Source organism: Manduca sexta, chromosome 14 (genome assembly GCF_014839805.1).
Source record: "Manduca sexta isolate Smith_Timp_Sample1 chromosome 14, JHU_Msex_v1.0, whole genome shotgun sequence".
Classification (NCBI taxonomy): domain Eukaryota; kingdom Metazoa; phylum Arthropoda; class Insecta; order Lepidoptera; family Sphingidae; genus Manduca; species Manduca sexta.
The window spans coordinates 4,868,636-4,892,972 of NC_051128.1; the positions used below are offsets into that span (position 1 = coordinate 4,868,636).

The 24,337-nt window shown below is 35.3% G+C and overlaps 2 protein-coding genes across 3 annotated transcripts in view; one reads left to right on the plus strand and one right to left on the minus strand.

Annotated features, from left to right (window-relative positions):
* The window catches only part of LOC115456130 (F-box/LRR-repeat protein 4), a 29,836-nt gene extending 25,961 nt beyond the window's left edge, over positions 1–3,875 (minus strand). The window contains exons 1-4 of one of the 2 annotated variants that reach the window (XM_030185052.2): positions 3,543–3,875; positions 3,128–3,221; positions 1,768–1,957; positions 1,193–1,353 (exon numbers count right to left, since the gene is read on the minus strand). In XM_030185052.2, the coding sequence (XP_030040912.1) occupies positions 1,193–1,353; positions 1,768–1,957; positions 3,128–3,221; positions 3,543–3,767 (670 nt within the window). In that variant the 5' untranslated portion in view covers positions 3,768–3,875. Of the gene's footprint in view, positions 1–1,192; positions 1,354–1,767; positions 1,961–3,127; positions 3,222–3,542 lie in introns of both variants that reach the window. The other variant, XM_030185043.2, reaches the window with a different exon arrangement.
* Positions 3,876–4,123: 248 nt separating this feature from the next.
* On the plus strand, positions 4,124–8,109 carry LOC115440117 (splicing factor 3B subunit 4). The gene is made up of 6 exons (XM_030164291.2): positions 4,124–4,219; positions 4,527–4,610; positions 5,460–5,557; positions 5,968–6,144; positions 6,967–7,151; positions 7,622–8,109. The coding sequence occupies exons 1-6, from the start codon at positions 4,186–4,188 to the stop codon at positions 8,070–8,072; spliced, it is 1,029 nt and encodes a 342-aa protein (XP_030020151.1). The 5' UTR covers positions 4,124–4,185; the 3' UTR covers positions 8,073–8,109.
* The last annotated feature ends 16,228 nt before the right edge of the window (positions 8,110–24,337 follow it).

Consider the following 24,337-nt stretch of genomic DNA (forward strand, 5'->3'; position numbering starts at 1 on the left):
TATACTATTATATAAAGCTGAAAAGTTTGTTTGTTTGAACGCTCTAATGTCAGGATCTACTGGTTCGAATTTAACAAAATATTTTAGTTGGGATAGTCCATTTATCGAGGAAGGCTATAGGCAACATCACGGTATGTCAAATAGGGTCGGACCATCAATGAAAAATGTAGCCAAAAGAGGGGAAATTTATTCCTTTTGAGAGCTTCCTTGCGTGCGCTACGTAAACGGTTAAAGTTACGAAACAATCAGTTATGTCGGGATTGTTTTCCTTAAAAATTCGAAGAAATGCTCGATATTCGAAGACTGCCTCATTAGTGCAGTCATAATGTAACTTACACGTAAAAAGTAATTTCTGTGTTTGTATATTCGTCCAAAATGACATACTTAGGTACTTCTCGTACTAACTTTACGCCATAATTTTACTTTCCATGGAGGAGAAATATCCAAAATCATTTAAATGTAGTTTAATTTAAAATGTGGAGTAGTTATCGATTAATGAATAGCATAAAATTACACTCTACAAACGACTTCGCCACTGAATAATATGAATGTAACACAAATGAGTGTAAAATTGTAAATGTATTTCAAAATGGTTTTATGATGTTTAAAACGTACGTGGATAAGCTTATCTTCACGCAATACTATAAGCAAAAGTTCACTGCACGTATCAAGAATGCAAACATACTTTTAATTTATAAAAGAAAAACATACAGATGGGGAGAGGTCAAATAATTTAGTCACTACGCGTTTTACACACGTAATTAAATAATCGATAGTATGACTCATTGAAAAGGGTTCGGGGCCACGTACGAAAAGGCGACTGATTCCCTTAGCTATATTTTTATTATTCGACTGCCTACCAATCATAAGGGTATATGGTGTAAGTTTTCCAAAATCTTGATATTTGCCTCGTTCTAATTTATATTTTAAAACTATATTTCATTCGCGACTGTGTGATTTTTCAGGTTATAATGTAGACATAATAACGCTGAAAATATCTTTACCAGTTGACTAACGTCGCGTCAAAATAGGTTTAGCAGTTGCAATTCGTGATTTTTTACAATTTTTTTCAAGTTAACTGTAACATAAGTTATAGTCCCCATGCACAAGTTGTTAAAATCACGCGATTTAAAACGGTTTCGCAAGATTTTTCAGTATACCAATAAAAAAAAAATGCAAAAAAAAAACTTACCCTTTTCAACTACTGGTTGCGTCTTCGTGTAGAATATAGATGAGTAGACAATGTTATTCTTTAACTTCACTATGTTCGGCGGCTGTATGCCTTTCAAAAGGACGGCGTCGAGTTCCGTATAGTATGGTAACAGTCTATGATTGAACTCCAGTCTTAATATCCTGTTAGAAAGAAAAATATAGTATAAGTATATTTTTTTATAGAATATTTTTCATATAGGTACGCAATAGGAAAAAAACAATAAAGGTTCATTTTATTTTGGTTCTTACATTAAAATATATTATGTAAAGATATAATTTATAATGTTCCGCCAAAAACAAATAGTATAAATATGTACTTGTATTTTTAAAATTAATTAATTATATTGGGTTTAAAATTACTGAGGATAAACGATAATGACGTCAACACCATTACGTTCAAGACGAGTGAACGAGACAGTGAGATAAATTTACCATTACTACCTATACTATTTATTCCCCACAATTAATGTTGCATAAACTGAAAATATCAAATGCTCCCTCATCTTTAAACCAGTTCTCATAATGTTTTCACACGTTTTTAGTGTTGATCATTACCTGGTCGGAACATTAAGCTGTCTTATAGGCGGACTGAATATCCTGGGTCTGTCTCCCACATACTCCGGTTCTCCCTCCCAAAGGAGCATCCACGACGCCGGCCCGCGGGCCCAAATCCGCACCAACGCTCCGGGGTTATACGTCTCGAATATCGACACCTCGAGCGGGTACACTGCCCTTTCGAAAGATACTTCTGTCGAAAGGAAAGTTGTTTGCAAAAACATACACACAAATCATTGCCATGACAAGGTTCTATTTGTAAGGTATTAAAAGACATAGAGAACCCTGTAGCTCCAAGGCAGTGAAATGGAGGAGATACAAAATATTGCTATGTTTTTTTCATTGCCTTAATAATTAGATAAGCAAATGGTTTGCTTGGCAGTGAACGGCTGCCAAAATAGTTGTATATAAAAGATTGCTACCTCAAGGCATTAAAGTTCAATGTATAAAATGGGGTATACATCAGGGCTCTTATACTCTATGCCATAATTATTTTGACAATAGAAATTGGCATCCAGAATACCATTCCACACTAATATCACTAAGATAAAATAACACATCCATGTTATGAGTTTACACTGCTGTAGAGAAGATGGCCCCAGCTAAAAAATTCATTTGACAATTATGAATATTTTTAATATTACAAATATGTAGGTACCATTGTATTTTAAATGCATAATAAAGGTATTCCTTATACGAAAAAAATATTATGTCATGCTTCTTGGTACATGAATGGAATGCTAATTTCATACAAATTAATCTTATTTGTTATCTTATAAACTAGTCCATATGTCTATAAGGTCACTGTAAACATTGAGGAGTACTGCAAATAGTAAACAAACAAATAAATCTATAATTAGTAACAACAGTGATAAAATAATTTATTTGAATCCATAAAATGTTGAGCATTAATTAATTTTGAAAATTTTTATTCTACATCCTTTTCAGAAACAACTAAGTTATCTAAGCAAAATGATAGACTTATATAATAACAATAAATATTTATATCTTGTTTATTACGAATCTAATAAGACTAAAGAAATATATATACTTATCTTGATAATATTCTGTGCTTTTGTTATACATATTACAGACACATTTTTTTTGGTAGAAAGTTCAATTAGAAACAAATGATTGTACATTAATTAAACATACCCTCTCAGGCACAACGGCCCAAACTGCTACAGGCTAAGTACAGAAAAAGGAGCTCCTAAACATAGAAACATACCCTCTAGGTAGTAGAGAGAACCTGTGCCCAGCAGTGGGGCAGTATATAATAGAGGGGTGATTTCATATTATATTATTATAATTAGGCATACACCAATTAGAATAAACCATAAAATATTTGACTGTTACTAACCTACAAAGTCCTGACTTGATATTGCACTAGTGTTTTGTGGCATATAATCTTCTTGTGCAGAAGGTGCTTCATCCCACCATGTTCCATAAGTTCTCTACAAGGAATATTTTCAGTCAATATTTAATATTAATATGTTTAAACACAGTTCTAAATTTCAAATTCAGATTTATCAATTAATTTTCGGTTATTGAATATTTCGTTATTTAATGTTTTGTTGGCAAATTTATTGACTATGTTTTAAAAAATACAACTCTTACAAACAATTTTGGAGTTCCTAAACAACATTCACTGTTTTATTAAAAACATTACCCTTGGCAGTCGATTCAAAATAGATCGTTGGTATCGCAATCAAAATAAACAAAAAATATGATAACAAGTTTCGTTAAGGAAATTATTGTTATTTCAAAAACATTACCATAACAAAGGCTTGAGGATAATCTCCGTAATCAGGGAAATTGGAAGGTGGGCCCCGAAGATTGAACGCCGTGTACGAGACACTGATTTCGCTTCCGTACTGAGAACTAAAGTCCTCAACATTTTGCACAAACTGTTCCAATATTAACTGATCACTGTCCTCGTCAACTTCTTCGTCATCTTTGAACCAAAACAAAGACGATATCATATCTGAAGCACTCTGCATTTTATTTTTCACTTTTTAATACTTCGTTGTACACAAACGAAGATTGCGAAGATGCGCGCTGAAGTGATTTTTTTGTTTTGTTTGCTTGGTTTTGTATATCGACCATCGACAACACTTAATGACAGTTGACACTTGACATTGACAGACAGCACAGAATATTTCAAGTAGCTAGTGATGCGCTACATACTAGAATTTAAGAAAATATAATCATTATTTCGATTCAGATCATTTGCGATTTTAATAATGTTTCATCGAAAACCGTCTATTTGACAACGAATTAAATTGATGCGATAATGTCCATATTCATGGCGATTGCCGACAGATTCAACAACTATGAAAATTCATTTGGCAACACTGCGACAACGCGAAATGACAGTGTCAGCCAACTGTCAAACAAACAAATTGTTGTCAGACAATAATGGCAGCGGGGCCAATTGCAGAAAGAAATCAAGGTATTTTATAATATTAAAGCGTTTTTACAACAAAACTTAATAAAGTAGTCACATTAACATTTGCACTGTAAGCGAAAATTGGTCTTTAACTTGTAATACTACATTGTATTAGGGAAATACATCAATATTATGATTTGAGGTTATGTTTTACTAACGCTTTTATCAATTTGTCCTCATATTTTACGATAACCAGTATTACTGCTGTTGTAATTATAAATACCTACACAAACATGTATCTGTTTAATCGAAGTATATATACTTAATTAATTATGTATCCAATATGTCATTCCCGCCTTTCCTATTACAGATGCCACAATATACGTCGGAGGTCTCGACGACAGAGTCACGGAGACGTTACTCTGGGAGCTTTTCGTACAAGCCGGACCGGTGGGTCAGTATCCAACACTTATTACGTTCATAAGAAACCGTTATAGGGTCACTTTGTTTATTTGGCTGTCAAGAGCCTTTTGCTCAGGAATCATCAGGAATTACTAAAGAAATTTTGGTTTTGCTCACGAAATATTCGGGATTGCGGTTTTTACAGCTGTGAAAAAATATTTTTTGTGAGTCAATCTGATTAAAACATGATCTTTTATGTCCCATATTTTGAAATATCACAAGAGAATCAAAGCTACAGAGTGCTTCACATTGACCTAGAATCACGAAATTTGGCAAGAAGCAATTTCTTGCAGGATATATAATGAATAAATGCTAAATTACTATTACAGACTTGTTATTTATAAAGGAAATTGAGTTTTGAACTAACATACATACTTAGAAACCTCACCTACAACTTTATACAGAATTATCAAAGTGCGATTGCAACTTGCACTTTTCACATTTTGTACTACACACTATACAAATAATGCTAAAATACTTGCAATTATATCTTTTGTCAAAGTAGAAGTTGCCTTCATACATTAGTGTTAAACTTCAAGTTATGAGCACAAACTGAAATAATTATTGAGATAGGACACCAAGTCAAATACTACCTTTTGCATCTGGTTTCTGACCCAACAACCAATTAAGAGGTGAAGGGATATTGCTTGAGGCTCTTGGGTCCATCAGTAGAAAAGACAATCAGGACATTAATTGTAGAGTCCACATCCCACATTTCAGTAACCTCATGTACTAAGTCTAAATATTAAGTCATTTTTCCTTTTTCTGCCTTAATGGAGTTATCATGCAATGGGATGCCTTATTAATAAAGTATTACTTTCAATCTAAAATATATTTACAGTAAATGTGCATATGCCAAAGGACAGAGTGACGCAGACCCATCAAGGATATGGATTTGTTGAGTTTATGGGTGAAGAAGATGCTGACTATGCTATAAAGGTATACATTTTTATTTTAAATTTACTATTTATTTATTTAAAAAATGCACACCAGTAACACATACTTTAGCTTAGTACAGTGTTACTTTATAAGAACTTGTATATCTGATCCACCTGCTTATTGAAGATGTGGATAAAAAAACAATATTAATAAATTAAACAATGGTATACTTACAGTATTCCATATAAAATAACGTAGTATTGATAAAAAGAATTTTAATTTATAGATAATGTAACAATTGTAGATCAGATACCAATAATGATTTTGGGGGAGACCCGAGTTCACCAGTGGGCTGATGATAGTGATGATGAATAATGGCCATTTTAAATAAACAATCCCTTTTAAAATCTATCTCAAAAATGGATCAATCAGAACACAATATGCTGTAAATTTTATTTTATCAATTTCAGGTTATGAACATGATAAAATTATATGGTAAACCTGTAAGGGTGAACAAGGCATCGGCTCATCAAAAGAACTTGGATGTGGGTGCCAATGTGTTTATAGGAAACTTGGACCCTGAAGTAGATGAAAAGTTACTTTATGACACATTCTCCGCTTTCGGTGTTATCTTGCAAACACCCAAGGTGAGTTTCTTACTTTCCTTTTCGACACAAGCTTTATTGTCTATTAATAGTAGAGTATGAAGAAGAAATAGGAAATACATGTTTATTCAAGACATGGAAATAACACTAGCAGTGTATAGCGCATAGCGAAGACAAAGAATAAATCGAGACCTGAAAATATTACAAATAATCTGTCACTACCAAAAATGTTTACCACAAATAGCATCACTTTACAAGCTGAAAAATATTTGTTAAAACTGTATGCATTTCAAAGATTTCCAAATATATGGTGGACTTGAAAATATGATTACACATGCATTTACACAGTGGTGCATCGTCTTTCTGCCGTGTGTAGTCCGTCCCTTTATGTTATATTAGACGAGCCTATTGCCATATCGGGCTCAGATAAACTCGGGGCTACTAGTGAATAAAAAAAAAACAATGGTTTGGGGACTGAGCCCGATACACTGCCGTCGTGCCGTAATACAATTACGTCTACGACGCATTAATTAAAATATAAATAATATGGTCTACCTATATTCCAAAGAGACCTCATCTTCGACAGCGATAGAGATCTTAGAAGGAAAAACTTAATTTACCGCAAATACAATAGATAGATAGATGGACCGCAAATACAAATAAATAATTTAAATCCCTTTTTTTAATCAAGCTTATTTAGATTTATTAATTCTCACAATCTAATTAAAGATTAAGATTGAGAATCTTCATTGAATTTGTCCATTAGCCTTATTTTTCATTTAAATTGGAAACCAATAAACAATATACTTTTAACAAAATTCACATTTTTATTACCTTTACTATATTGTTATAATTTGTATTCAGGTCATGAGAGATCCGGAAACTGGTAATTCCAAAGCATTCGCCTTCATCAACTTTGCCTCATTTGAGGCGTCTGACGCGGCTATCGAAGCTATGAACAACCAATATTTGTGTAACAGACCAATTTCAGTGTCTTATGCGTTTAAGAAAGATGTCAAAGGAGAGCGGCACGGATCTGCAGCAGAAAGGTGAGAATAGTATAATGCTATTATGCTGAGACTAAAATTATTAGTTAGTAGTAGATGAGTATTTTAGTCTTACATTGTGTCAAGTTTCCACAGATAATAGTAGCCAATTTACTATAACTGGTGTAAGTGTAAAATTTATTGGTGGTAGGTAGGTCTCTCATATGTGAGAGTCTACCTGGGTAGGTACCCTTACAAAGGTTATTTCTGTCGCCAAGCAGCAGTTTGTAGTCACTGTTGTGTTCCGGTTTAAAAGATATTGTAACCAGTGTAACTACTGGACATGATAAGACTTAACATCTCATGTCTCAGTTATTTGTATTTCAAGGTTTTGGATGAGGTTTTATGGGCGGTCGTATCACTCGCCATGAGGCGAATGGATAGCTCGTCTCGTCATTCAAAGCAATAAAAGAAAAACATTTACCCTAAAGTAATTCTGTCGTTTACTTTAATATACACAATTTTGTCAACAGATTACTGGCTGCTCAAAACCCTTTATCGCACGCGGACCGTCCTCACCAACTGTTCGCGGATGCCCCTCCACCGATGATGGGGCCGGTGTTGATGGCGCCTCCACCGCCGCCGACTCCGACGCCGATGCCGCCGCAAGGACCTCCGATGAATGCACGGCCTCCTCCACCTTTGCCTATGGCGGCGCCCCCACCTCCGCCGTCGTCAATGCCACCGCCGGGCCCGCCGCCGCCACCAGGGCCACCGCCACCTCCGCCGCCATTCCACCATTTCCCCCCGCCTCCGTTTGGGCCGCCAGGTTTTGGACCTCCTCTCCCTCCTGGTGCGAGACCCCCACCTCCGTGGAGGCCGCCACCGCCATCCTTCAGGCCTCAGTTCCCGCCGCGTGGGCCGCCACCGTTTGGGCACCCGCCGTTCCCGCCACACCCGCCTGAAGCGAATTATAGTTATTAAATGTAAATAAATGAGTGATATTTGTGTTTTATTTTTATTTAGAAATTTCTGTTACCTTTTTTGGGCTCGATTTTGAAACAATAAAATAATAACACGCAAGTCGGAGTGAAAGGGTTTGATAAAGTAACTATCAACAAAAACAATGGGAAACATATTAGGGAAATTACATTCTACACTTTAAAATACTAACAGTGTATAGCGACTAGCGAAGACACAAAGAATAAATCGCGGCCTGATAATACTAAGAATTGTCACTACCAAAAATATTTTTCGCAGACCATACCTCCACTATGTTTTTACGCGTTATCGTATTGTCAACATCATGGTTTTGTTTACAATTTTGTATAGTTCTTCGTGGGCGTATCTGAAACTAAAATACGGAAGCGTGAATAATGTGCGACCATAAACTCCAAAGAGAAGGGAATCGGCAGTACGAATCGCTTAGTTGCCGTTTAATGTTGTCAGATTAGAGAAATACGTAAACATTAACTTACTCGGCATGAAAACTATGCGTAAATTTCTCAGCAGCGAGGAACTGCTACTTATCAAAAAATCATACATATATCGAGGTCACTTTGTATTATAACACAGTGCGTACATTATGAAATAAAATGATCCAAATCATCAAGGGTCAATATGCTTGAAATAAAACCTTTAAACATCTTAACTTTAATAGTGTACAGCTGGCGCACCATGCCCAGAGAGACGGCCAGGGACTTATTCTTTGGGGCTAATAAAGGAAGCGCGAAATTTTTGCCGTCTGGGGTCATTGGATCTAACACGGCCGACAGAAACCCACGCTACAAGATTTTTGCAAGTTTTATTCAGTACTATCTACAGAGAATTTTATTATACAAAGATGTTTACTACAGTTGTATCGTGGTACGTATTTCTATAGAACTAGCAACTTGTTCGTGTGGAAAAAGTACCTAAATAATGAATAATTACCACGTCAAGATTTTCTATTTGTAGGCATGTAGGTACCAACAGACCCATATAAGTATATACCTAGGTCTATGCTCCCCGAATGAACAGTTCGTGTAGGTAACAACTGTCCTGTCGATTTGTTCGCGTACATTATTTATTCAGCTGAATAGCTTCATTTGCCAGCGGAAATATCGCTCGGGACGCGCGTTTACGATATACGGTTACTGGTATTTATTATACCTACTTGCAATTTTCGGCTCTTTGCTCTTACGCCACACAAAATATTGGGTCGACAAGACATTTTATCGCATTTTAAGACTAGAGGTCTGAACGTCAACCTCTCTGAGAGATTCAATCCCGGCCAAAACTTGTTAGAAAAAATTTAAAATTGTTCCAAGCCAATTGGACCCATAAATACCTACTACCTAAGCTGCGACGTTGTACCCCGAGGACTACGGGGCGATGTATCAGCACTTTTCATGAGTCATGACACAAAAAAATAATACTTAATAAAGACGAAAGTTTCTTCACTCGTAGTTTCATATACATTCATATAGGTACTTACAATAGAAATTCAATTCAATTCATCGGGTCAATTTCCGGCAAATGGACAAGTGGGTCTCTAAATGCAAAACTTTGCAAACTTTGAAATGAACTCTCTGGATCGATGTTTCCCGAGTGCTATAACTTGTTCTTTTAACGAGGCTAACAAGACCTCCTGGTAGGCAACGCCTTATCTGTGCCTCTGGCATCGCTTAATTCCATGAGCTGCAGATGCTGCTTACCATCACGCGGTTTAATCGTTTGCCTTTCCAGGAAATAAAAAAATAGAAAATGTTTAATGTTTTACCAAGCTGAATCGACAGTGTTGTCCATTCGCCCACATTATCATCATCATTTCGGCCGGGAATCGTCCACTGCTGGACATAGGCCTCCCCCATTGAGCGCCATAGGGACCGGTTCTGGGCCGCTCTCATCCATCGGACTCCAGCGACCCTCACCAGGTTGTCGGTGCATCTCGAGGGCGGTCTGCCTTCGCTGCGTCTTCCGGTTCGTGGTCGCCACTCCAGAACTTTTCCGCCCCAACGGCCATCAGCTCTACGAGCCATGTGTCCTGCCCACTGGCACTTGAGTTCCGCCCACTGTAGACATTTTATAATATCTACAGACTGGGCACCGTCTATCAAAAATAATTTCTCCCAACAATATTTCACAAATCGCCTCCATCGAGCCCAGTTGAAGCCAGTAATAGCAAAATATCGCATATGATACAGAGGCATATAGCCGTGATCATGACGCGCCTTATTGGATGCGCCTCGCTGCGACAAACCGGACACACGGAAAAGGAAACTCGACCGATTTGAAAATATGACATTTTTATTGCAAGCTCCATTTTATTGTCTACGGAGTTCGCAAACTGTGCAATTACCGGTGCATCGTTTGCGCATATTGCATTGTATGCTTTTCATCGTATTATGATTCAAAATTGTTTTTAAAAATGTTTTAAATATAACTTATTGTCCAATTTACTTCATTATCAACATGTGTATCTACGCTCATGTGGAACAATTATCACATAGGTACAAGCTAGTGATACTTCGAGAACCTATTTTAAAAGAACTTTCCCGTACAAACACTGAAATAATGCACTATATTCTACTAAAAGTAGAACGCTAATGGCTTCCAACAAAACAAAGAGACACGAAATTCTATCTCCTAAAAAACATCTCAGCAATTTATATCACTACAAAAAACATCCACACTAATTAAAAAAAGAAAATTCAAAGAATGTGTGTTACAAGGTAGTCGGTATTATCATCACAACTATCTAAAGAAAGCGCGCCATGCATTCCCAGAGTGCTCAATCCCAAAATCTCATCAACAGCAAAAGTCCCATTCACTAATTATTTGGGGCAACTCCAGCCCAATTTCACGGACAAAAATGACCCGTGCGCACATGAAATTGAGAGCTAAATCCAGCGTGGGTGCATTTCCCGCGTGCCATGATAATAGCCGACCAGTGCCGGGGATTAAAAACATCGTTAACTCTTAAAATGAAACACAAATATTTGCGGCATTCAGCTGGTTTTATGCGTAGGTATATGAAAAGGATTATAGTTGAAATTAATAAGCGTTGTTGTACTCTGTTGTTTTAGGTCGGCAACATACTGCTTTCGTTGCCGGATCTCTTGGGTTTAAGCCCGATGTAATCTCAAAATAGGTTCGTAAAAATTAAGTGGATATTATTTTCATATCTAGTTTACATTCAACGTCGTAAATCATGTATGATTTATTTAAATTGGCGTTTTCCTAATCGAGTAGGTAAGTTGTGGATCAATTAATTATTTAAGTAGGAAGGTATTATTTTCTATAAGCTGCTTCATAAGTATAAGGTATATAAGTACATAATAAATTTTATCGCTATTAAAATCATCTTCAGATAAAACAATTACATATAACAAGAGTCTCTACCTATCTCTATTAATAAACAATTGCCTGGTTTTTCTAAAGAATCAGGTATTAACGTAAAACAGTAAAATATATCTATCAGTTTTAATAATAACAATTTATATTTGCAGCCGTAGGTAACATAATGGCCGCGGAGTAGTTTTCCTTTGTGGACTTAACAATGAAACCGTAAATCTGATCTCATCTTGAAATGGACGGATTACTTATTCCCGATTCACGTAAAATATAACTTTCAATACATGGGGGATTGTACCGATATAATATGTAGGTAGGTACATATAGCTACATACTCGAGTAGCCAACTTGGGGTAAACCTCAGATGGATCTTAAGGAGGGAGACCATGAGAGAATACGTAACAGGACATAAATAATACACACACTGACGCCGTTTATTCTCAAAGGTGCAGGATTATTCTATCAGTTTATGGAAAGAAGAACAAAGTATTTACAATTCACATCAAACCTCTTTCCAAATTACTACCTTTATCGTATTTCTACTACTATCGGTTATTTTTGAAAATACAATAATTATACTTTGACAAGTAAGATAGTATTAACTATATAGCTGTTTCATTTCATTCGAATCAAACAGCAGTATTCGAACTTATATTGAAATTTGTGAAATTCGAGATGTAAGGAATTAATTGCTAATAACATAATTATGATTATCAATTTATAAACCTAGTCAAGCTACTTAATCTAATCTTTAGTAGCGTAATTACATTTCTAGTCGCTATTACTCTAACAATAAGTTATACAAAAGTCCGAATCCTGAATAGAAAAATGGTTACCTTAATCACAAGGAAAATTGGTAAGATGCGAAACACAATACGAATGATTTTTCATTCCACGTAATTTAGCGATACCGTACTTGAACATAAAGATATTGCGTATTGAAAAAATATGCTATATTTTGTAACCAATCGCCTAATGGTCGGAAATGCTATATTTCTACCGGTCTAATTTTTTTTTACATCTAACCCTAAGTAAATATATGAGATCTAAGAACACTTTACCTTTCACCTAAAATATATTTTTGTTCGCTGTAAATCATAGAGATGGTATTATGATAGAATAATATTCAGAAATGTATCGAGTTAAATAATTAAGGTTGGTTTGGTATTTTGAATTAATTTGGAAGTTATTTTGTACGCACGTATTTATAATAATAATAACAGCCCTGTCTTATATACTGTCCCGCTGCTGGGCACCGGCATCATCTACTACTGAGAGGGATTAGGCCTTGGTCCATCACGCTGATATAGTGCGGATTGGTGAACTTCATTCCCTCAAAATTCCTATAGAGAACTTCTCAGGTATGCGGGTTTCCTCAAGTTGTTTTCCTTCACAGTTAAAGCAAGCGATAATTACCAGAACTCGAAACTTACTGTAATTTCAAACATTTTGTTTATAAAATTTAATTCTGACTTGAAAAAGCCTTGAAAATACGTAGATAACGTTCTTGCGTACAACAATTTCATGTGTTTATAGTTGTGTAAAATAAGGTAAGGTTTAAAATAAACTTAACGTAGAGTTCAAAACAAAACTACCGTTTCTTTGTATAATAAAATCATAAATCGAGAAACTAACGAAGTCCAGTAAAGATGCGGTGACCAAAACTCCAAACTTTACGACTTCAGCATAATAGATATAGAGTACTTCTATCATATTTTGTTAGAACTTTTTCACTGGCGACTGATATCGCCTGAATATAGGGGAATTCAGGTTATATTTTTAAGGAATGTTCGCAATGTACCATCAATTTTTTATTGGTATTGCAAGCTATAAAATCCTGAATGGAGGTCCGTTTGTTTGTTTTATCTTCACAGTTGAGCCTGTAGTAACGAGCGCAGTGAAGTAATAGTGCACTGTAATATAAAGTTCTTGACGGATTTAAATAATATCTACCGTTTATGGTAAAAACTATCACGTACAGTCAGCCACGAAAGTAACGACCGAATTCAAAATTTGAATACGCTTCTACACATTACCTTCAATATAGTTTTTTCTTTATCCAAAGACAAAATAAGTAAACTTTTTAAAGTTTATTTTGTAGAAAAAAGTTCAAAAGCAATTTGAAATTTCGAACTTTTCTTTTTTGTGACTGTACATAATAATAGAACGGCTTCATCCCGTCATTTCATATAAAAACATCGAAGTAACAGTATCTTGAAATATTTGTACACTTCTTATGTTCAGATATCCATAATCCTTACGGAACCATGCAAGAGAAGGCTTATGCTATTGTTACGTAGATTCAGTGAGGTGCTAATTTTCCTGGCGCGTGTTGCAATGCTTGGCTATTGGGATAATGCATAGAGAATTTAAGGGGTGACAAACCTTTTCTAGAAGCACAAAATGATTAAAAAAATATATATACTATACATAAATAATTTCTTAGTAAAAATAGTATAGTCTATAGCACTCAGGATAGTGTATATTCCTATTATTGAAAAAAATCAGTATCGGTTTAGTAGTTTTGTAAGTAACTAAGCGCATTCAAACAAACTCTTCAGTTTTATATATTAATTATTAGTATAGATAAGGCACGTATTTATCTTTGGGCAGTATTTAATATAGGGTTCATATTATTATGTTATAAGGTATTTGCTCGCGAAGCTGGGCCGTGTGATAAGTTTTTCCTGTTAGAACACTACCCATTTATAGCGTCACCTATAGATCGCCAATGCCATCTATTATATATGTGAGAGTCTGCCTGGGTAGGTACCACAATGTTTATTTCTGCCGCCAAGCAGCAGTGTGTAGTCACTGTTGTGTTCCTGTTTGAAAGACATAATGAGACTTAATATCTCACGTCTCAGGATGGCGAACGCAGTGGAATACCAAACAATACTTTGTAATTCAAGGTGTTGGATGGTGTTTCTACTATTTATGGGCGGTCGTATCGCTTACCATCAGGCGAACGGCAAGTTCGTCTCGTCATACAGAGCAATAAAAAAAAATAAAAAATAATAGTCCAGTTGCCAAAGGTTTGGAATCTCTGTAGAAGGTAATTAGTACCATACCACACGCCGTAATGGATTTACGTCGTAATAGGGTAGTCTAATTAGAGACCTGCCTATGGCCTTCCGTTTAGTTACACGAACGAGGTTTAATAGATAATATTATGCGTGAATTACAGTGTCACTATCTAATATGAACTGATCCGTGTATTATAAACATCCGCCCTTGCGGACCATAACATCCGTTTCCGGGATAAATTATAGCACTCACAAATACTTGCCAAAAAAATAGGTACACTTGCTTTTGCTGGCGTCCACGTGAGAGTTTTCCGGAATATATATTTTTCCGGGATAAAAAATAGACCTTCCCAAGACCCCAAACTATTTCCATGTCAAATTTTATTAGCGTTCGGCGGTTTTTAATTTTATCGCGTACAGACCGACGCGGCGGAGGACTTTGTTTTATAACATAGTTCAAAAATTTCTCCTTTACTTCCAACATACACCGAAACATCTAACCTTCGCGTAACCACGATTAAAAATGTTAAAAAGCTTTTGCAAAGTTATCATCGCAAAACCATAAAGGTCAGTTTCCCCTGTTTCATACGTTAGAGACAAAAGGAAGACGTGATAACTAGTCCGCAACTTACACCTAACTATAACACTACCGCCTTATTTACTTGCTGTAATTACGCTTTCACAACTTGAAATGTATTTTCTCCAAAGAGTTTTAAGATTATATAGAGTGAACATTGGAGAGATCGTTAGAGCAAAATTTTGCGCTCACGCAATGGTTACATAATTTACTGTGAAATAGCAAAACACCACTTCATATTTATTCAATTTTTAATGCGCATATTAGCTTATTTTCTGTAAGTATATTATATTTGTATCAATATCTAAGGGCACTGTGAAATCTTGCCACATGGACATGACATATACATGGAGACATCGACTTATTACCAATTGCGTCCCGGTATCCGCCTGTGTATATCGGATTCCAAACAGGCCGGCATAATTGTGTCGACTGGCGACGGGTAATCATTAATCATCTTGCGTCAGTCGACACCCTATCGAGACTCTACTCCACTTAGCATCAGGTGCGATGAGGTCACATTGCTGAGCCTATATAGATTAAAAAATAGGAAACGTCATAATAGGAACGCAGACGCTGGCTTGCCAGATAATGCCAGTTGTAGAAGTAAAATATCTTAAAATATAGTCTGTATCTTTAAAAGAAATCATTCGGCAAAGGCAAACATCGTGAGGAATCCTAAAACTTGAGACTTCTCAGAGGCTAAGGCCTAAATCCTATCAGAATTAGAGTAGCGCCTTCCTCAGCAGTAGGCGATTTATAAAGCTGGTCTATTAATAAAATAATGATTTAAAAAATATATATAATATCTACCTGATATTTGTAATTACTTACTAATCAGATAACAGCCACTGTAAATACACAATGTGGTTAGAAACCAACAAATAATAGTCAAAAATATCAATTCATTTAGTAACCCTAAAATATAAATCAAGAGGAAACAAACAACACAATTTAACATAGCAAAACATATAAAACATATCAATGGAAACCGCGAACATCCAAATTGACTTATTGCGTCGAAATAATGTTCTCTACTATTCATCAATGTACTTTTGAGTTTAGTTTAATTGTAATAGCCTTACTAGTAATAAAACGACCCTGGTTAGCGCGCCACTTTCGCATTTTCTTTTTAAGGTTTTAACAGGCCGGTATAATTATGTCGCCGAGGGGTCATCATTACTCATCAGTCGAAATTCTATTGGACCCCACTCCACTTACTATCAGGTCACTTTGCCTTGGTCATTTAAAAAAAAAATACATAAATAGTTCAAGAAATTAGTACCACATTTTACCGTAACATGACGCGGTTATTTATTTTCCTATTCAATTCATGACTAGCAAGCAACATTAAGTTAAAAAATTAAATATAAATATTATAGCAGTACCCAAATATCCCCCATAACATATTAGAAAGAATGTAATATCGGCACAATAACTCAAGATGACGCGTAACAGTAAATTTCAATTTCTTACAAAACGGGAACATTACCACAAAGCGGACATACCGGGAGCGTGCACCGTCCATACCCTTTGTCCTGGCATGCACATAATTCGACTTCGCCCAATATTACCCGACGTGAACTACGTGGTCCTATCCAGTGCTGGGTTCGTTGCACAATAAGAGCGTTGATTTTTTTTTTATCAGCACAGAGTCTGAGATTCGTGCTCTATATGGCAATAGACTCGCCTTCTATGACATTATGGGACTGAACACATTCTACCGTAGTTGCACATCTGCCTATACCTTCGAGAATAAACGCGTAATGTGAATTATTTTATTTGAGATTGCCATCTTCATAGTCGCCCCGATTTCTTCTATAATAAAAATAATTTTAGTTGTGATCAAAATTGGTATACTGTATAGTTTCATGTAATACTTTTGGCTTTTGCCTGCGGCTCCGCCCGCGTGAAATTTTTTTTCAGGGAAATATTTTTTGCGTGGATAAAAAATAGCCTTAAAACACTCTGGGTGTAATGTCTTTCTATTAATAAAAAAAATCTTAATCGGTTTAGTAGTTCCTGAGATTAGCGCATTCAAAGAAACAAACTCTTCGCCATTATAATATTAGTATAGATATATGTAACATTACCACATTTCTCTGTTTCAGTGGTAGGCAGAGGTATTTATTACCCCTACATTTAACCAGCTATGTAAGTCCCATATAAAAAGGGACGAGCCTATTACCCTTTACTGGGTACAATTACAAATTCCAGACTGAAATTGAAGAGAAAAGGATTATCAATTAGTATGTTGAATAAGCTTAATTACCAGTATACATTCATATTCTGTTTCTGATCAGTAAATCAGAAATTTATCTTTATCGGGTACAATTACAAAATCCGGGCTGATATTGAACAGAATAACATTAAAACTGCTATGTTGAATAAATTAAATTACCATAATACATTCATATTCTGTTTCTAATCAATAAATCAGAAATTTATTATAAGTTTTTTTTTTCTTAATCTAATATGAAAGTACCTCTCGGTGTACCTCTTCCTTTATAAGAAAACAAGGCAGTTATTTCCAGGCCAACGCCCTTAGGGTGATTGACCCTCGAATGACCCTTCATATAAATAATACTCCCTAATACATTTACAAGAAATATATTTTTTATTCAAATAAAATACATTAGATTTGCTTATTGCTTCCTTGCGTTTTCAAGGTGAAAAAATCATTAAAGTCATTCCTTCGAATTATATACCGCTCGTGTACCAATTGTCTCCGCTTTATATTTTGTTGTACACACATCACGTCTTAATCCCCTAAGGGTAGGCAGTGGCGTAACCAGGGCTCTCAGTTTTCGCCTGTGTGTTCCGTCCCATGATATGATAGGAGCGAGCCTACTGCTATAAAGAGGATAAATTCCACTCTGGGCTGATAGGGAGCAGCAAAACCCGCCCAACTTGGAATTCAAACTCAGTACCTCAGAGCGGTATCGTACGCCACCAGGGCAGTATATTTCTTTATTAACATTACTACATAAGACTAGATTATTATGTGGGTAGGTACAAAAAATATAAATGACAATATTCACTTTATTCATGAAATAATTGGAGTACAAATAAATGTAAATTAAGTACCATTAATACAATATAGCAACCGGATTTAAGTCTTAACATTACTAGTAAGGACGAAATTTTATAAGTATTTATAATACTTATATACAGTCAATTGAAAATTATTTTAGCAATATAAAATATTTAACATCAAACCAACTTCGATACAGAAACAACATAACGAGATGAAATCAACATCCGTTCTGAATGCGGCCTCTGAGCTCGTCTGATATTGCTCTCTTGGGCTCTGTCACTGATATTCAATTTAGTTTGAGGTCAAAGCTAAGAATAAACATAATTCGACGTAGCTGATCGACTAGAGACTATAGCCTGAAATAGATTCCATTAAATTTAGGCGAATTATAGACTTATAAATACCCCGCTTATTGAGTTTATTTAAAATTAGACTTTATTTTATAGCAGCAATAGCCTAGTTGGTTGTGGAACGGACTGCCGAGACGAATGTCCGCAGATTCAAATCCCAAGTGCACACACCTCTGACTTTTCTAAAAAAATATATGTGTGTATTCTTTGTGAATTATCGCTTGCTTTAACGGCGAAAGAAAACATCGTAAGGAAACCTGCATACCTGAGAAATTCTCTATTAGGAATTTTCGAGGGTGTGTGAAGCCTACCAACCCGCACTAGGCCAGCGTGGTGGACTAAGGCCTATTCCCTCTCAGTAGTAGAGGAGGCCCGTGCCCAACAGTAGGACAGTATAGAATACAGGGCTGATATTATTATTATTATTATAGACTTTATTTTATAAATGCCAAACGTCAATCATTCATCAGATTAACGTTTCGTATTTTAAATACTAAGGGTATATACTACATATCTTTTATATGGCCACGGTAAAATGAACCTACTGAACGTAATGGCAAACGGATTGGAGTCCAATAGAATGTCGACTGACGAGAGATGATTAACCCTCGACAGAGAACAAGCTGATCCCGGAACGCGATACACTTACGTAGGTAAGAGTGGTGATCGGAAGCTAGAGGGATCTTCATAAAAAAATAGGAAATATATAAGCAATATAGAGAATTTATATTTACATAGTATTGGTTTTTTATGTTTAAATAACCGATATTCAGAGCTTTGCGAAGATTTAATAAATGACTGAGGGTCCTATGCGATCGTTTGTCGGCCATGTCGGTCGCTTTCTTGAGGTTGTATTGTTTTCTCGTCAGTAAACTTAATTATGATTCAATGCTACTGGCAAACCACTACATGCAACAGACAATTTGGACTAAAGACGTTTCTAATATTTTGGAGAACTCTTTTTTATATGTTTTCTTGAGGACTTGTAAATCAAATTAAGAATCGTATTTTGAAAGTAAATATTAGCGCAATTTAAATAGCTAGTTATGTAACGTCTCGAAGTACCTGTAGTTAAGACGCTAACTGGGCCCTTATTCTGTATGATAGTGTAAACGCGTAACGCGGCCGTGTCATGTTATCTTCGAGAAATGTGTGTGGAATGGTATTCTGTAAGCCAAATTTCTATAGTACTAAACATGATGGGTTGTGTTACGTGCTTGTTACACACTGTCAAAATAACGTGCGGGATAGAGAATAAGGCCCCTGCATTGTCTCAATTCTTAATATAAGTCTACACACTCTCTTAAAAATTTTGTTTATTTCACCGCTATAATTTGTAATTATTAATTAATTAAAATGTACCCTTTGCATCGGCAAAACTTCGTTTTATTTTAATTATCTCGAATGAAAGTTTGACTTCCAACACATTTGTTTACGTAAAACAAAAAGTATTCAGCACAAACAAAAATATCTAAATATAAATGTGAGCGACGACACGTCCCTAAAATGCTAAGACAAAAGTTTTGAAAGTTGAACAGAGACGTTCAGGCGGAAAATGTTCATAGTTCCGGACAGTTTTCGCGATAACACTGGACAAATTGGTTTTACCTCAACTGACTCGCTGAAATAGTTTTTATTATATGTTTTTTGAGATCGCTGTTTGCTGATTTCGTTTGATGATTTGTTTGTTTTGATAGAATGTTTTTACTGTTTGAAAATATTTTCTTGAGTTACATTTTTGTCATTATGATTTAATACATGGGTACTTATGGACACTTATGTTGTGTCAACCAAACAAATACACGTTGTTCATAGTTCTGACCATCTAAGACATCGTGCCTAGAAAAAGGTTATAGGATACTGTTTCATCACTTTAGTGACATACACACGTACAGAAGTATTATATGTATATAAATAAAAATGAAAAAAAAATAGCTGTCTGCCAAATTCGCATGCATCAAACGCGCGAAGTTAAAGTGGTGGTTAAGTTTCTCAAATTTTCCGATTGTCTTAATTTTTCTTTCCATACAAACCTTTTAAAATAATATTAGAAGATAATAAAACAGGTGAATAAAATCGTTCAAGTCTTTCTTAATTTATGGAAGGACCAAGGGAAATAGGGATTCATATATGTATAGATTTATCTTTTCTAAAATAAGAATTAAACATAAACTCAGATTTTAATCTTACGAAATTTATGAACGCAAACAAACTTTAATATACACCGTGTCCTGCTTTTTGAAAAAATTAATTTTCTCCTTGCTAGACAATGTTCACCACTACCCAAAATATTCCTTTATATCACGTCTTCTATTTCCGTGGCTTATTATATATTATAATTAAATAACTAAAACAGAATAAATAACTAAAAGAAACGGGATGCAATCTCATAAGCGTGTGTTAGCTCTGTTTGTACCCGTCTCAAAGGCGAGGGACTTCTTTACGGTTTTATTTTTACATCCAAATGTTTTGATGTAAATAAAATTTTCGCTTTGACTGAATATTCTAACGTGTTTTCGTCTGTACAATGTTATAAATTGAATATTACTTCAAATTTTGAACTGAAATGGAATATGTATGAGTTATGTCTTCAATAATCGGATATGGAGTTAATAAAGCCAGAACGTCTGCTGTAAATAGAGAATTAATCTGTTCATTAATGCATTCGTGAATGATGTCTATTGGATAACTAGACGTTTTTCACTTAAAACATATAATTTTACCAACACACCTATAGGTATATATAATGCTGTAGAGTTTGTTTTTTTGAACGCGCTAATTAGGGCTATTAAACCCATTATGATGTTTTATTACTAACTAGCTTTTGCTCGCGGCTCTGCCCGCGTTATAAAGTTATTCAGGCTAAAGTTTTCCGTTATAAAAATAGTAGTTTCCCGGGAGCCTATGTTCTTCCCAGGGTCTCAAACTGTCTCCATACCAAATTTCATCTTAATACGTTAGGTAGTTTTTGAATTTAACACGTTAAGGCAGACAGATGCAGCGGGGGACTTTGTTATATTATTTAGAACTTTTTAAGTGAAACAATCCCGTCATACATCATTGTTGCATAACTTTAACCGTTTACGCAGCGCAGGCAACGGAAGCTCTCAAAACTCATAATTTTCCCCGTTTTTGCAACATGTTTCATTACTGCTCCGCTCCTATTGGTCATGGCATGATGATATATAGCCTATAGCACTCCAGGAACAAAGGGCTATCCAACACAAAAAGATTTTTTCAGTTCAAACCGCTAGTTCCTGAGATTAGCCATTACTGCTCCGTTCCTATTGGTCATAGCGTGATGATATATAGCTTATAGCGGTCCACAAATAAAGGGCTATCCAACACAAAACGAATTTTTCAGTTGAAACCGGTAGTTCCTGAGATTAGCCATTACTGCTCCGCTCCTATTGGTCATAGCGTTATGATATATAACTATGAGCACTCCACAAACAAAGGACTATTCAACACAAAAATATTTTTTCAGTTCGAATCGGTAGTTCCTGAGATTAGCCATTACTGCTCCGCACCTATTGAATATAGCGTGATAATATATAGCCTATAGCTCTCCACGAACAAAGGGCTATCCAACGCAAAAAGAATTTTTCAGTTTGGACCGGTAGTTCCTGAGATTAGCCATTACTGCTCCGCTCCTATTGGTCATAGCGTGATGATATATAGCTTATAGCGGTTCACAAATAAAGGGCTATCCAACACAAAACGAATTTTTCAGTTGAAACCGGTAGTTCCTGAGATTAGCCATTACTGCTCCCCTCCTATTGGGTATAGCGTGATGATATATAGCCTATAGCACTCCACGAATAAAGGGCTATCCAACGCAAAAAGAATTTTTCAGTTTGGACCGGTAGTTCCTGAGATTAGCCATTACTGCCCCGCTCCTATTGGGTATAGCGTGATGATATATAGCCTATAGCACTCCACGAACAAAGGGCTATCCAACGCAAAAAGAATTTTTCAGTTTGGACCGGTAGTTCCTGAGATTAGCCATTACTGCCCCGCTCCTATTGGGTATAGCGTGATGATATATAGCCTATAGCACTCCACGAACAAAGGGCTATCCAACGCAAAAAGAATTTTTCAGTTTGGACCGGTAGTTCCTGAGATTAGCGCGTTCAAACAAACAAACAAACAAACAAACAAACAAACTCTTCAGCTTTATATAATAGTATAGATAAGAAGCTACATTACTCCTTAGTGTTATAGGTTACTTTTTATGCTAACAAAATATTTATCTAGAAAAAACTTTTTCAAGCATGGGACCACAGACAAAATAAACTATAAATTTATTTATAATTACAAAAATATAGCGAAACTGGACACACCTACGTATTCCATTCGAAAATGAAGAAAAACATACTGAAAGAGATTCTCTTTATAGCAGGTAAATAAAACAAATAGCAAAGCAAACCAATGTTTAAACTATGATCGGCAACAGCTAAAATACCATCGATCATTTTCACTTTTTAAAAATCTATCACGCTGCACGCTACAGAAAGCCACGTGTAATGACTCTTGCTGTCATTATCCGGCTGCCGATTGAAGATTGAAAATTTAACGAGCATCATTTCCCCGATGCAGCCCCGAGCTATGCTCCTTAATACATCCCTTTTTGCGCTGTTTACTTTTTAAATTTTGCTACATGTGACATTTTCTCCACGTTGTTATTCTGACAAGGATCTAATGAATGTGGATGGTGGCTAAATAGGGGTGTTCTATGACGTCTTGTGATTGCAAGAGATTTTTAGGCATAGTGTCTGTTGTTTTTATATTTAATTCCTCTTTTTTTTTAATAGGTTATTGATTAATAATATAATTAATTATCGATGAAATTATATATAAACGTTTATACGTACCAGTTGCATTATTACAAAATTATAAATTCAAACAATCTTTTATAATGTAAATTTATTATATCTTATATGTTAATATAATTTTATTCAAGAATCACAAGACAGTTGCAACAAAACAGATGTCCAAATATTTCTTTGACAGTATGTAAAAATACATGAATCGTTGCAATGTTTTCAGCTCGATGCTTTTTAATTCAAAGGAGACATTTGCCATACAAATGCTTCGTGAAGAGATTCATTATATCCACTCGAGGAATCTCAAAAGTATTGGCAATGTTCCCCTAACATATGCATCGGAAAGGGGCTTCTAAGTAAAAGGATATTTTCAGTGAATTGATGCATAATTTTTACATCCAAGTGCTCTTCTGTCGACTACCGTGGAGTGGTTGGTCACAGACGTACAAAATTCCATTAGCGAGTTTTGGACGTTGGCCAGACTTGCTGGCAAATCGGAAGTAACCATAACCGAGAACTGAGGGTAGGTAAAATGTCTAATGTTTGGGTAATTGTGTGAAATTGCAGAGTTTGTAACACTAGTCGGCAATTTGAGGTTATGTGCAGTTTCTTGGTTATTTGGTTAATGTAGTAGTAGTTGATAATAATATGCCATAGTTTTCCAATGTTAAATTTTGTGTAAAAAATGATTCGAGACTGGAATATTATTAAGAAGGTATTGAGTTGATATTGTGTTGATAAAACCCATTAAGACCTAAATACTATTAAGTACTAAATACATACTAAATACTCAAAACAAAAAGTTAAAAGGGCACTTACATATTGATGTAAGTGCTATGATTTGTAAAATAAGTATTCAAATTGGGAAAAAAATAAGTGGACCCAAATACTATATACATTAAGTAGATGGAAACGCATGTTCGATTGAACTTAGATGTATTCTTTAACACCGTAGACGTATATGAATATCAAATATACAATCAAAAACACGCATGTGTGTGTTTATAGCAATCTTACATGCTTATCACTTTACCTGATGAAAAATGTATTAATTTCTTCTCTTGAATATTTGTTGTGAAGGACTGAATACATAATTCA